The sequence below is a fragment of the Lissotriton helveticus genome, chromosome 9 (genome assembly GCF_964261635.1).
Source record: "Lissotriton helveticus chromosome 9, aLisHel1.1, whole genome shotgun sequence".
In the NCBI taxonomy this organism is placed as follows: domain Eukaryota; kingdom Metazoa; phylum Chordata; class Amphibia; order Caudata; family Salamandridae; genus Lissotriton; species Lissotriton helveticus.
Genome location: NC_136070.1, coordinates 662,259,203 through 662,273,633, shown reverse-complemented (window position 1 = coordinate 662,273,633; position 14,431 = coordinate 662,259,203). Strand labels below are relative to the sequence as shown.

General features: G+C 40.3%; 1 protein-coding gene across 2 annotated transcripts in view; it reads left to right on the top strand.

Moving 5' to 3' along the window:
- PACS1 (phosphofurin acidic cluster sorting protein 1) overlaps positions 1-14,431 on the top strand; it is a 1,445,983-nt gene that overhangs the window by 1,163,324 nt on the left and 268,228 nt on the right. For both annotated transcript variants that reach the window (XM_078660756.1, XM_078660757.1), the window contains one exon: positions 1,421-1,531. In XM_078660756.1, the coding sequence (XP_078516882.1) occupies positions 1,421-1,531 (111 nt within the window). The remainder of the gene's footprint in view (positions 1-1,420; positions 1,532-14,431) is intronic.

Below are 14,431 nucleotides of genomic sequence, written 5' to 3'. Positions count from 1 at the left end.
ATTCTTGTATCCATGGTAAAGAATACTTTATTCGAATCAATTTTGTTTTCTATGGATTTTGTGCTGTGATTTAGATTCAACATATGTCCCCTACAGCCACCTGGCTCCAACCGCTCTCTGTAATTATATCGTTTCACCAATTATGTGGAGACAGTGTGCCACTCCCTATGCCCTGGCTAGTTTAATTTATCTTAGAGCAGTCAACCACACCCCTACCCCCGTTGACCATATCATACTCATATAGGAGGCCTAATGTCTTGCCCCCGTTTAAATGACCTTTTTGTCACCAGTCTCTTTTATCTAGTAATGCCAGTTTTCCAGCTGCAATGACATCTACTGAGGGATTGTAACTTTTTTTTGCTGATTGCACCCTCCTGCAGTGATAAGTTTTTGGAAGACGTTCAGAAGTCATCAAACAGAACCATGTGGTAGACTTTGTTGTACTCGGAGGGTCAGCCAAAACAAGGATTTGCCAAGTTTCTTATTAGTGCTGTCAGAGGGTGCTTTCACACGTGAAGATCAATCGGCAAAAAAAGAAATAATTTTTGGGGTTTTGTGCTTCTCCATTGCACCGAAGTGGAAATAGTCATTCAGCGGGAAGCTTCAAGCCCTTGTATTTTTCTCACTGTGAAATAATCTGGAAGAAGAAACCATATAACCTGGATGGGTGCAATGTCTGTCAACTGGAGCTGCTTGTATTGCAAAAAATCCTAAAATAGCTCTGCATTAATCTGCATAGAGCAGAATTCTCTGAAGTATCAGATGGAGCCCTGCCTGTTCTCCATACAAAGAAACCAAGACAGGAGTAAACCTGTTCACCTAGGTGAGACCGGGTAGAGTTTGTAACACAACAATGTCTCAACTGGAAGTCATTCAAGAGGGGCAGTTAGAGTAAAAGTCTAAATCACATTTTTACAATTCAAATGTAATCAAAATTTATAATATTACTCTTGAATGTTCTCCATACAAAGCACTAAATGCAGCAGGATCCTCAAAGATTTACAGAGGCGATTGTCTGTTCCTGAGGTTGACAATTGGCAAAGTAGATCCACACATGGTTGATCATGAACCAGACATCTCTTAATGGGAGGCCAGTGTGAAGTAAGCTACTAAGCAATTACGCAAAATAGAAAGCTGTTTGGATGAGTGACACCAGTTATTTCGGTTCCAGGTCTCTCTCATAAATTCCCATTTGTGTTCAAAATAATGGAATAGAGCCCAAATCAAGTATGTAAAGAATGAATGCTAACAGGGTCTTTCTTTCAGCTTCTATGCTCACTTCCTCTCCCGCATCCACCGTCACAAGTGCTGTGTTACCACTTCTTTAATTTCTCATTTTATTCACGCACCCTCCTATCAAATCGTTCAGACTGTTGTACTAAGAGAAGGCATAAACCAATGTTAATTTGCTCCTTCACAGGTTCTAATCCAGTAGCAAAATATATTGGTTCAGTGGACAGTCGGTACTGCAGTATGTTTATGGACTCTTCCTGGAGAGACCTTTTCGGCAGAACAGAACCTCCTCTCTCAGGTAAATACCTTTAAAAAGTATTTTATGATTAATTTCTTCTGTCTTCTTAAGTGCTGCAGCAGTTTCCCCTTTGGTTTTGCAGTTTCTTTACAAACCTGGACCCAAATATATATCTTGTAGGTGTGTGAAGAAAACCTTCATATCATTCCAGCCCATCTATATATAGTTGCATTTCCTCACTCTTAAACTGTGCTCCCTGAACCCATGATTGGATAATATTTGATTCTGTTTGCTGAGGTGCTTTGTGGCTTACAACAAAAAAACTTTATGCCTCAGCAAATACCTTTTCCATTTCTCTTTAATCTATGTTTAAGGCTCCTGCTAATCTTGCTAAACTTCTTTATTTCAAAACTCTTTATTAGGCATTTAAATTACAGAAGCATGCCAATAATGAAACTGAATACTTCCTTGTGAGCAATTAGAAAATAGTATTTACCTAATAGAAAAAAAATGATTATTAGAACAATATAATCTGTAAGCTTACTCAAATACCTTTGCACTAGGTAAGTATTATGAGAAAGGGTGTATAAAAGCAAGATCCCCATGCAATTGGTTACATTAAAATCAAATAGGTTTATTCTATTCTACGTACCCCATTTACAGTTTGCACTCTTCCTTTATGTACAACTTTCATTCTCAAGAATGGCGCGATCATGTTTCATATATAGGATATAGATATAGGAGAAGTCGATTCTCAATTACAGTATTTTCTTTTATATTAGGTATCCTACACACCTCCCCCTCTATAGATTTGAGCACTTTATAGATGGTGGTACTGTGTACAAGAACAATGCTTAACTTTGTATTGCACGTCATATGCAAATTGTATAATATCTGTTAGGACAGGAATGGACTCTGCATGGTATATGGACATGTCTCATGCATGGAACATGACTAACTGCATGCAAAACAGGTTCTTGACTTCGTTTTGGCCAGCTATCAGTGCTCTGAGGCTTTGGGCTGACCAAGGCAACACCGAGGTCCAGAATCAGTTCTTTGATCTCGAGGGAAGCACCAAGCATACCCTTTGCAATTACATAGTCCTCGGTTGTTGACGCACAATGTGATGGTGGCACCAAGTGATTTTTGTTAATTAATAGTCCTGAGCAGACCTTTTTTCTTTTCAGTGGGATTGTGGCCTAAAGACCCCCTTGTGTAAAGTTCCACTCAAATGCAATACATTTGATGTGCATTGGGAGTGTGTATGCATGGTGGCTGTGTCGAAAATATTTGATAGCAAGACTGTGTGGTGAGACTATGATTCATGGGGCCGGTGGGATCTATTTCTGGTTGCTCCTGGATTGGCATGACACAATATTGAGGGTTGATACGGCTTCCCCAAAGGTGGAGATCCAGACAATTGAGTAAGGCTAGAGACAGACCTACCTTTAGATGGCCCCTGAGGTTATTTAATCAAGGTTTACTTGAAACCAGCATCATCTCAACCTGCTGTGAGAGTCATTACCTTGCACAAAGGTGGTCTTTGCACTACAGAAAGAATATAACATTTGAAAGGAAACGTCCACAAACCAGTTACTGCGCCTTCGACAGTGGGTCCACATCCCCTGTCTGGAACATTAGTATAAAAGTGGGAACACAACTACCCCACTTTGTTCCAGTTACAAGTTGTTTTTTGACCTAGAGAGGGGATGCTCTGTAGAGCACTTTAAGGGTTGCTATCTGAGCAGAACTGGTGTTTGCAGGACAGCTAATATTCCAGAGGTGAGGGGACATCACCTGAAAAAGCATAGAACTTGCTGGAGAAGCTGTGGGTTTGCCTAAAGCCTAAAAAATGTCCAGTATGCTCCAAAAGGTTATAAAAGTGAATGCGTTCAGTGAGTGGAACACCAAGAAGAAGAAATCTAGCATTCAACATTGTGCCCCATGCCTACCAAATCTCAGAGGGGTCACCTAGCCTCTGTATGTGGTTGATTTGGTGAACGGTGTGAAGCAACATTAACTTTAAGTAACTGTGAGCACTCCAGCATCTCCTCCTCGACCTCCGGGACTTGCCTGCTGCTGGGCTGTACATCCCGCAGTCATTGCCGCTGGAGCTGAGGTCTTCCCTGACAGCTTGTATTATGTATACACCAGAAATTTCATAATGGAAGGTACATCATTTTTTCATTAGGCTTCTTTGACCTGTGTCCCATGACTGAAAAAAACAAAATCCCAAACTTACTTCATATTAAGTCCAACTCAAACAAGAGTGCTTGTTTGTGCAATTAGATGGCTTTCTCTTTTTGTTTTCCTCAATTCTGTTGCTTATGCATGTTCTCTTAAAGCTCAAAAGATCCAACATGTCAATAATATTCATTGCTCTTGACTGGCATGCTGCAAGATTTATTGCAACCTGCTTCACCTGTCTTGAAAATCATGCAAGAGTTTGCTGTATAATCCAGATCTCCTGTCAGGGAGGGTGGCAGACACAATTATTCACCACAGCCATTTGTCTCATCCAAATATTTCTAGTATGATCTTTTAAGTTTATAAGAGGTGTTCCACTGCCATTGTTGATTGGCTGCAGCAAGTCGAGGTGAGTGGAAAGATCTACACAAAAAAAAATTCTAGGATTTTATAGTCACCCCTGTTAATTCACAGTTCAGACTTAAGAGGATAAGGTCATCAAAAATATTTGAGAGGTTGTCTCACTATAAACCTAACAACGGCATGCTTTATCATTGGCGGCCTCTCACTCTGGGGTAGAAACAAGGCCACTCCAGTGGACTCAACGGAGGCAGAAAAATGCCCTGGGAGTTCTTATAAATATTGTGGCAGGACAAATACTCGGGTCCTCCTTGAAGCAAGTAAAGTAAAAAATACAGAGGGTATACTCAAAGATTTCCTTTAGTAGTGAGTACTCCTGGTGCATCCTTTAAAAACTCTAAAAACTGGTCATATGGTAAAGTACAGTGATTCACCTGGACATTTTGTATCCATCAGTTTCAGAAATGTTTCGACCTATACACCCGCCTAAAAAAGTTTAAGGTCTTTTTTCAGGTTATCAAGACTCCTTAGTTCTGGTATCCAGTCAAACCATGAAAAAAAGGGAATTAAATAAACCCTACCAGTCCCTTGTTTGGATTGGTTAGAACCTAAAGGAACAAAACAAGCATCAGTGCACCACAATTTTTCTTTAACTACTTCCACTACAATTTTAGAGAAAAAAAAGTCCGTAATTTGTCTAAAATTCTTTTGCACCACACGACGATCAATAAAAAAAAAGTTACTTCAATTAACACAACCATTATAAGGATAATTAGACAATCACAAGAAGCAGCATTTTTTCTAAAACAATTAATGCGACCTAGCTGTCTACATATATCAAACCTCAATTATCAAGAAGGGGGTGGATCACTTGTCCTGCTGAACCCGGATTGCTCGGTATTCGTTGCGTCCCTTGGTAAAAGAACCCTCATGCACTCGAGTTGTTCAACGTGAGGTAGCGGTATATCTTGGTTCTCCGCTAAGGCACTCGGGTATCTGCATAATCATCGGGTTTTTTTATATGCAGCCTCCACCAGGAGGTTTTGATCCAAGGTTGTGCAGTAGTGTCCAGTGATAGTGGAAGTGGTGATGTTTAAAATAACACAGAATCCAGAGGACGTATTTATTAGACTGGATTCAGGGTTAATGGGGTTGAAAAACTTCTTGGTATGCGCAATGAGAATATTAGGATTCTCTATGCTACCTGTCTTCGTGATTATAAAAAGGTCGACATGTTTCAGCCCTTTCGTCAAATGATCAATGGGCTTTCTTCAGGACCAGGGTGTACGTGTGGGAAGGAGATAACTTTATCCCTTCTTATCGGAGTCACACTTTTGATGCCTATAAAAATAAATCAGTGTTACCTTGGGAAGGGATCAAGGGGACGTCTTATCTTTATGTGAATACATTCTATATGTGAATGGTTAAAAACATTGCATACTATGCCCAACACTAGCTTGCCACTACTCCTACTTCAGGCAACCACATACTTTTATCTAGCCATCACAAACTGGAATGTTTGAATGGTTTGTTCATTATATCGGTTGACCATTTGTGATTTTATAAAAAGCTACTTGCATGTATTAATTTCCTGAGATCTCGTTGTTCATTTAATACCCATATTCCTAATGGCATTGTAGAGCCCAGAAAGCAAAAAATATAACATTTTTGTCAAATAATTAACAGATACAGTAAGTACTCAAAATCCTGTTCACTCAGCGTTTGTAAATACTATGATAGACATGTACTCTTTGGCGTCCTTACTCTATTTTTCTCCAGCCCTCGACGCCCGACAGGGTAATACCTATTCTCACACTCTCTACGGCCATTTGGGAATTAACATGGTAAACAGTTAATAGAGTTCGTATTGTTGAGTTCTATAGTCAAAGTATGCCTGCTCAGTTCGTAAATATAGACCAGCTTCTAGTCATGGGGGTCGTCAAAGCTATACTAATCAGAGCGCTACGTTTATTGTGTTTATAACGACCGTTATGTATGTTTGTTAAAAGGGGGCCAGGCAGATTTCACCTACCTCCTCACGTTTCAATACGTGTTTCCACGGGTGCCCATAGAGTCACTTTGACGGCCTCTCTCTACAATTAATAAAAGGGGAAGTTGATAAGAAATGAAGTTAAAGTTAAAAAACTGTTTAAGTACTTATCTTATTAGAAGAGTCCTTTCCGCTTTTCTTTACCTTTAGGTCCTTCATACGCTACTTGTGCTGACTCTGCCGAATGAGACCCGGTATGGTTTCTCAGCTAAATGACACTCTTATTACTTCCTCGTTTCTTCATAGCAATCGAAGACAGACTCTTTTATTATGTTGGTTAAAGGAAAGACTGGCGTGATACAAAAATTTTTATGTAATAGACGAACTTCATGCAATTATTCAGTACTTCTCCCAGAAATTAATTTCGTCTATGTTTAGGTACAATTATTAATAATAAGATAGTTCAGCGAACGGTGTATATGTAATATTTTTGTTCGCAATTCTTTATAAAGTTTTTACAACAATATTTAAGGGATTTCTTTCATATTTCTTACATATTATTTAGGGATTGGTCTGACAGGAGCAGTGTTTTGTCTGATTAATACCTCAGTGATGTACTATTATTGTCTGTATCTTGTGGATTACTGTAAATGTTGATTATACATATTTGCTCTAGTTAGGGGTATTAATGATCTCTATCGATTCATACTTGCCCAAGGCACATTATCATTCAGTCCTCGTACATCTGTGCCCAATCGATGCACCCATCTCTGTTCCTTTTCAAATAGTATACGTTCCGCATTATGATCTCTTATCTGCAGTGTTTCAAGAATTAGCCACTGTATGTCATCCACTGTGTGACCTTTTTCCAAGTAATGTGTGGCCATTTTCGTTGTCGTTTTTCTACATTTGACGTTACTGCGATGCTCGCAGATTCTTTGTTTCGCCTTGCGGCACGTCATTCCTATGTAGTTCAAACTGCAGGGACATGTGATCAAGTAGATCACATGACTTGTGTTGCAGTTCGTATGGGTCCGTATTGTCCACTTGAAATTTGGCAAAAGTTCCAACTCCTTAGTTGATTTTGTTATTGGGCATACTGAACAGGTCCCGCAAGGGAAATGCCCCATTATTGGTGGTAAGTCCCAAAGGGTAGTTTGACTTCGTGGGGCCTGCGGTTTGGGTCTTGTATGGACTAGTTGATCTTTCAAATTCATTGTCCTTCTGTTGGCAAAACGAGGTTTGGGCCAGGTGATACTTGCAGAGGTCAGAATTCGCCAATGTTTGTTTATAATTTTCTTGACTTTATTTGCCACTGGGCTATATGTGGTGACACATGTAAGGAGATTTTCTCCTTCTGATCTTACTGTTTCTTCAAGGAGGTTCTCTCGGTTCTGATTTCTCGCTCTTTTTTTGCATTTCCTGATGGTTCTTTGCGGATAATCATGTGCTGCAAGTTTTGTGCACAGATCAGTAGCTTGGCTTTGGTAGTCTGATATTTTGCTACAATTCCTCCGCAGCCGTAGAAACTGACTATAGGGAAGGTTTTCCCTTAGTGGGCGCTGATGGTAACTGTTAAATGACAGAAGGCTATTTTTAGCCGTTGGTTTGAAGAATGTTTTTGTATGTAAATGGTTATCCTCAACCAATATTGTAATGTCTAGAAAGTCAATACTTTTCTTGTCAGCAACATAGGTAAATTTTAGCCATTCGTCTTGCATGTTTAACCAAGTGTGGAATTTGATCAAGCTTTCGTTATCACCCTTCCAAATTAAAAGGATTTCGTCAATATAACGTCTCCAGAAATGAATCTGATGTAGGTAAGGGTTCTGATGTGCATGTACGAATTGCTTTTCAAAATTGCTGATGTAGAGTCCGGCCACACTAGGGGCAAAGGTACTCCCCATGGAAGTACCATGGCGTTGTTTGTACATTGTATTCTCATATTCGAAGAAGTTCTCTGTCAATGCCAAATTGCAACATTCTAGAACAAAGTGTCGTGGTGTCTTATAATTCCACTCTTGTTCAAATAGGAGATTTTCCAAAGTTTCCAGAGTTTTCTTTTGTGGCAGGCTCGTGTATAGACTTTCTACGTCCAATCCTACTAAGATCATCGAATCCTCTGAATAGGTTATCTGTGTAAGTTGATTCAAGAGGTCTCTCTTGTCTTTTAAGTAGGTCGGTGTTCGTTGTACCATTGGTTTTAGGTATTCATCTGCAAATTGTGATAATGGTTCCAGTACAGACCCAATGCCGGAGACAATGGGTCTGCCTGGAGGAGGTTGGCGGGCTTTATGGATTTTTGGAAGGGAATAGAAATATGGTGTCCTTGGTGTTTTTGTCATGAGAAATTCTCCTTCTTTTTTTGTGATCCAATTATTGGTTTCTGCCTCTACTATCATTAATCCGATTATTCGTTGTAACCTCGGTGTTGGATCTGTTGTTATTACTTCATAGAACCGGTTGTCCGAAAGGAGATCAAGGCATTGTTGTTGATAGCCGACTTTACTGAGCAGGACTATTCCACCCCCCTTGTCCGCTGGTTTTATCACAATCGATTCGTCATTCTTCAAACTGTTCAATGCTTGGCGTTCAAGTCTGGTCATATTCTGAAAAGTTTTCGTGGAGTCATTGCTCAAAGTGTCTAGTTCTTTAATCACGGCTTGTTCAAACGTTCCAATTTCCATTGGTACCTGGGAATTCAGTGGGCAGAATTTGGATTTTAAACGTAGTTGAGTGTCTCCCTCTTCACATTTACCTTAGTCATATTAAACTGCAGGCCTCGTGATTGAGTGTGGGGGACAGCTCCTTCATAGTCGTATACTAATAATAATTATTTTTTACAAAAAAGGGAACAAACTGTAAATGATGCACAGCCAATAGCAATGTACCATTCCTTTTTGAGGGGTAGTTTACAATATAAAATGTCTGTCCTGGATATTAATCCTAGACATTGTAATCACCCTACTTAGATTGTGTGCGACCCCTTATTTATGCAGGGACACCCTCCTGCGCTGTTGCTGAAAATGGATTGTTGCTCATGATTAAACATAAGGCGAGACCAGCCGAATAGCCCATAAGTACCTTGCACAGGCGGAATAGATAATGGGAACTTTTTCACAACCATATGGCTTAGCAGTGTAACCGTGTTGACACCCCAAAAGTGTGTGAGAGTGTCTGTTGGTGTTATACGTATACAGGCGCCACTCAATTTCTTGTTAGACACCGTAAATGTTCACCGTGCCATTTCTTACTTGTGGCTGGGTGGTTTGCGTGTTGACAAATTTGTAACTACAGTTTTTGTAATGTAATGAAGTCCATTGTTTTCAAAGACAAACTGCGAGTGCATGCATTTATGTGCAATTCATATGGCGAGACATACAAATATAATATGTGATGTTATACACAGTAATTGCATGCAGTCTCAACAGGTTTTTAAATAGCCAAACATGCTATGAACCATCCTTTTCTCAATAGACAAACATTCCTTGTAAAATGTGCCCTGCCCCATAGCACAATAGTGCCATACATGTTCATCCATTCACTCATTTAACTTAGTAAGCGCCCCGGAGGGGTGTGAAGGGGTGGGGGAGCAAACATATATATGTATATACACACATACAGAAGTGGCCTACGGACTGGAGTTTGTGTAGTCTCTGTGTCCATGCTGGTCCATATTTATATCTAGTGTGCGAAACCAGCTATGATAAACATATTCCACACTCAATTACATCCACTCACTTACTCCATCAGAAGGATAGACTTTGCAATGACACCCAGTAGATCCCCTGCCAGTACCGTAATGTCCAAGGTGGGGAACACATTCCCATATACAATGTCAAATTCCTCATGGGAGTTGTGGTCCACAGTCCAGTGCAGACACACTCCCATCAGGAGCGGTTTCATGAATGGGAGTTGTAGTCTGCAGTCTAGTGCAGATATGCTCCTATTGGGAGCGGCTTCTTGGATGGCCTGGGGGAATCGTCACAGTAAACTTACTGATTGCTCACCCGGGAAAGTGTCATCCTGGGCTAACACACAGAGGGAAAAAAGGCCTCAAAGAAAGGAGAGAAAATTAGTAGGCATAGATGGTCATTGCTGCCTACTAAAGAACTTAACATTCTAGTGTGGGGCATGTTCTTACTGCCATATTGCCGAGAGCGCTTACTGTGTAAAACAGCCAACTTATATAACTTTCTGCCTCTTTATGAACCCCTTTCATGGGGCAGCGATAACGACCACAGGGGTTATTTCTATATGGCAACACAGGGGAACAGCCAGTATTTTTCAGTTGACTGCAATAACAGCTATTGTTGCACCTTTTCTAATAAGGACCAGAGGTGCTCGCCAGGTATAGTGTTGGGACTAAAGTTGTGTCCATTGGACCTCATCGTTGAGGCCTCTATTCGACCTGCTCTATTGATATATCCATCTTTGTTCAACAAAAAACGGTCTGTTTGCATTTGAACTTGTTGAGGGGATCTGTTCAATAACGGTCCACTCAAAGTCGCTCTCGGGATGGTTTTTCTCAAGAAAGTGTTTCATGAGTTTGGTTGTGCTATTGTGGCATCTGAAGGTGCTTCTGTGTTCATTTATATGACCTTTCTTGTGGACATCCCCACTTATCTCTCACCACATGTGCACTTGAGGATATAGATGACGTTCATTGAGTAACTATTGGTGAACCTCCTCTGAGTCCAGGGAGTTGTCAGACCCAGATTCAATTGTTTTGTTATTTTGGCGAGTGTGCACACACTGCAGTGTCTGCACGGGTCAAGACCTGAAAGTGGTGGTAGATTCCACAAGGATGTCAGATTGTTCTTTGTCCTCTGTTGCTTAGGACATGTGTGCACTAATTCATCCTTGATCGATTTACTTTGAACGAGAACACAGGTTTGGCAAATTCTAGTGATCTTGATGTTAGGATACTCCACATTTTATTTTATTTTTTACAATTTTCTAGACTGTACTTGAACGAAGATGAAATTTGGTTAGACCTATCAGACGTTCAGGAGTATCCCTCTGAGTGGTTTGCAGAAGGGCCTCCCTAGGGGTGTTAGTTGCTCTTGTGCATGCCTGCTTGGTCACTTGCGTAGGATACTTCTTCTCATCAAGTCTTCCAGTTAGACCTGCATGTTTCTGAAAATCCTTATTGTTTATGCAATTATGTCTTAACCTCAAGGATTGTCCTACAGGGAAATTATCTCATAATGACTTGGGATGATTGCTATCATATTGCAACACGCTGGCCCTGTCTGTAGGCTTATAGTATACAAAACTTTTGAAGGCTTTATCTTGTGGTCTTCTAATGAGATCCAGGAAGGGGATCTCCACTTTACTCAAGGTCACTGCGAATTTCAGGAACTCGTTTGCTCCATTTACTCAGGAAGTAAATTTGTTCGCTGATGCTTCTGTACCTGCCCAGATCACAAATATATCATCAATATATCTTTTCCATGAATTAATATGGTCAAGGTGCTGATTGTCTTTGCCAAAGATGTAGTGTTCTTTGGAAGCATGAACGTTCAGACATGCCACTCCCAGGGCAAAAGTACTGCCCATCAAAGTCCCATGGGTCTGTAGGTAGAAGTCATCTTCAAACCTAAAATAATTCTTCGTAAGTTCTGTATGTGCACAGTCCATGACAAATTCTTGCGGTGTTATTGATGACCGTGCTACCAAGTTGTCGAGCACTCTTAATGACTTCTCTTGGGGGATGCTTGTGTAGAGTGCTTCGACGTCTAGTGTCAAGAATAGTTGATTATCAAGATTGTGCTAGACCTCACTCAATATCTTGAGCATACCCTTAGTAACTTGTACGTACAAAATATGGCATTATTTTACCCAGTAGTCCTAGAAAGTAAAACGCAAACTGATCCTATACCAGCCACAATTTGACCACCTGGTGATGGTGTCTTCCGTTATGTATTTTTGGCAAGATGTAAAAATATGGCACCGTCGGGTCTGACTCTATCAAAAATTCAGCTCCCTGTTTAGTAATCTTTCTTTAATAACTTTATTTGGAAGCATAAGAGACATCCATAAAAGCATTTGCACAACAAATACATAAATATTAATTTCATAACATAAGATAAAAATATGTGCGTAAGCAAAGATACAATGTAGACATAAGCAAAGATTGTTAAACATACAGCTGCCAATTTTCAGAACAGCATTTCCTAAAATACCTTTCCTACCCATGTTGTCAGACTACCCACCATGTAAGGCACTCCCCTTATCAGTCAAAGTTAAAAATGTATAACAAAGTATTACAGTTGTTAAGGTGCAATAGTGCAATGTATTACACATTGTGTGCCTTGTTCTCTTAGTCCGGTAGATCATACTGCTTAGACCCATTGACTATATATGCCTTCGGCTCTATTCTAAACTGTGTCTGGAGGCATATTCTTCCTAACACAAAAAAACAGCCCATAAAAAAGATGACATTCCACAACAGGTCTCTTACGTCGGCAGTGATTGCAAGAATAGATATGCAGCACGGCATTGTGTAAAGCCTAACGGTCTAAACATCTGTAGAATGTATCATTTCCTAAGTTGACAAAAAAATTACAGAAAATAACCAAATGCCTAGTGTTCTGGGGCATTGTAACATCACATGCACAATTTGTCAATTTTATAGACCAGTCCTTCAAATTTGGAAAACGAGTTAGTGGGTGAAATGTGTCCAATCTTAGGCAAGTCAAAATAAACCCGTGCCGTGCATTTAATACAGTTTTAAGATAACATTGCTTATTAAAAGTAGTTAAAATCAATTGGTTTTTTTTTAACAATGCTAGGTTCTGATGTCCAGATTTTTTGCCACAGTAGAATTGGCTGTAATTTGATTAAATCTGTAAGAAATGGAGCACCTAGTTCGGCGTGGCATACATACACTGATGTACTTTTGGGGGTTGCTAAACGATAACTGAAGAATTCATTTTCTATCAGTTGCAAATCTGCACATTTCTTATATCCCAATACGCCCGCCCCGTAAAGTGCTATACTTGGGTATTTACCATTATAAATAGTCATCATCATCTCAGGTGGGTTTTGAAGCCTAATCGTCTCACGAAGCTTCTGATGGCCATACAAGCCTTGCTGAATTGTATCCTCCTATTAGCAATGGCCTTATTCCATGAACCATCCCTATCGAATAAAATCCCCAGGCAAGAAAAGGTGTCAGTAAAACCAATGTTTGTGCCATTTATTGTTATATCTCTACATGTCATGCTGTTCTTCCCGCATTTCATAATGAAGGTTTTTGTTTGGTTAATTTGGAGGCCGAGTTCCTTCATATATACGACAATCTTAGTAAGCAGGGACTGTAGGGCCAGAGAGGTGTGAGCCATGAGAACGGCATCATCAGCGTAAAGGAGCACCGGGACAGAGCGCATTCCTATTTGTGAGAGATCTTTTGAGGATGCAACGAATTCCTCACCCACATAGTTTATATACAATGAAAACAGGAAAGGCACCAAGACGCACCCCAGTCTCACCCCTCTCTCCACACTTAAAGCTTCATTGCATTCTCCTCTAGCACCATATCTGACCCTGGCTCTACAACCCGAATATAAATCGCTCAGAAAGCAAATAATTGTTCTCTCCACCCCCAATTCTTTCATTTTTGTCCATAAATTAGCGTGTATAACTCAATCAAAGGCCGATGAAAGATCGCCGAACTTTAAATAGATCGTCCCCTTTTTAATGTTGACATATTTACCAATTAACATATTCAAGCTGAGACTGCCTTATTGCCCAATCCCAGAACGGAAGCCATATTGTAGATCTGACATTTGACCTTGCACTTCCGCCCAGTCCTGCAATCTGTTCAAAAGTATACGACCCACTATCTTTACTGAAGAATCAGGCAAGGAGATTGACCTATAGCATGCTGGATTTAGGCAGTTTCCCTTTTTGTAAATGGGTACAATGATTGATTTCTCTCCATGGTGACAAAAAACCTGCTGTACAGCTGGCCCTCAATACTGCAGTCAGTAAGGGCCCTCATAGAGCGATGTTATCTTTGTATAAGTCTACTGGGATTGTGTCTGGTCTTAGGGCTTTACAGCTTTTACTTGCTCGAATTGCATTGTTAACTTCCTCCAGGGTAAAAGGAGCAATGGAGGCGGTTTGAGAAGGAGTTATGGTATCATTTTCACTGTGTCCCTGCTCTGATTCTAGTACTGTGATGGGCAAAGAATAAATATTAGCAAAGTGCTTTATCCATTCTTCCTCCTGCAGTGCAAGCTCGATCCTAGGGGTCACATCTGTACTCAATGGTCGAGAAATTAATTACCCGCCAGAACGCACTATTATCATTACAAGTACTTGCCTCTTGTAGGGACTCCCAGGCCGTCTCCCTTAGATGTAATTATTTCTGCTTCACAGCCTGCTTATATTCGGCTCTACAGAGGCGAACTTCA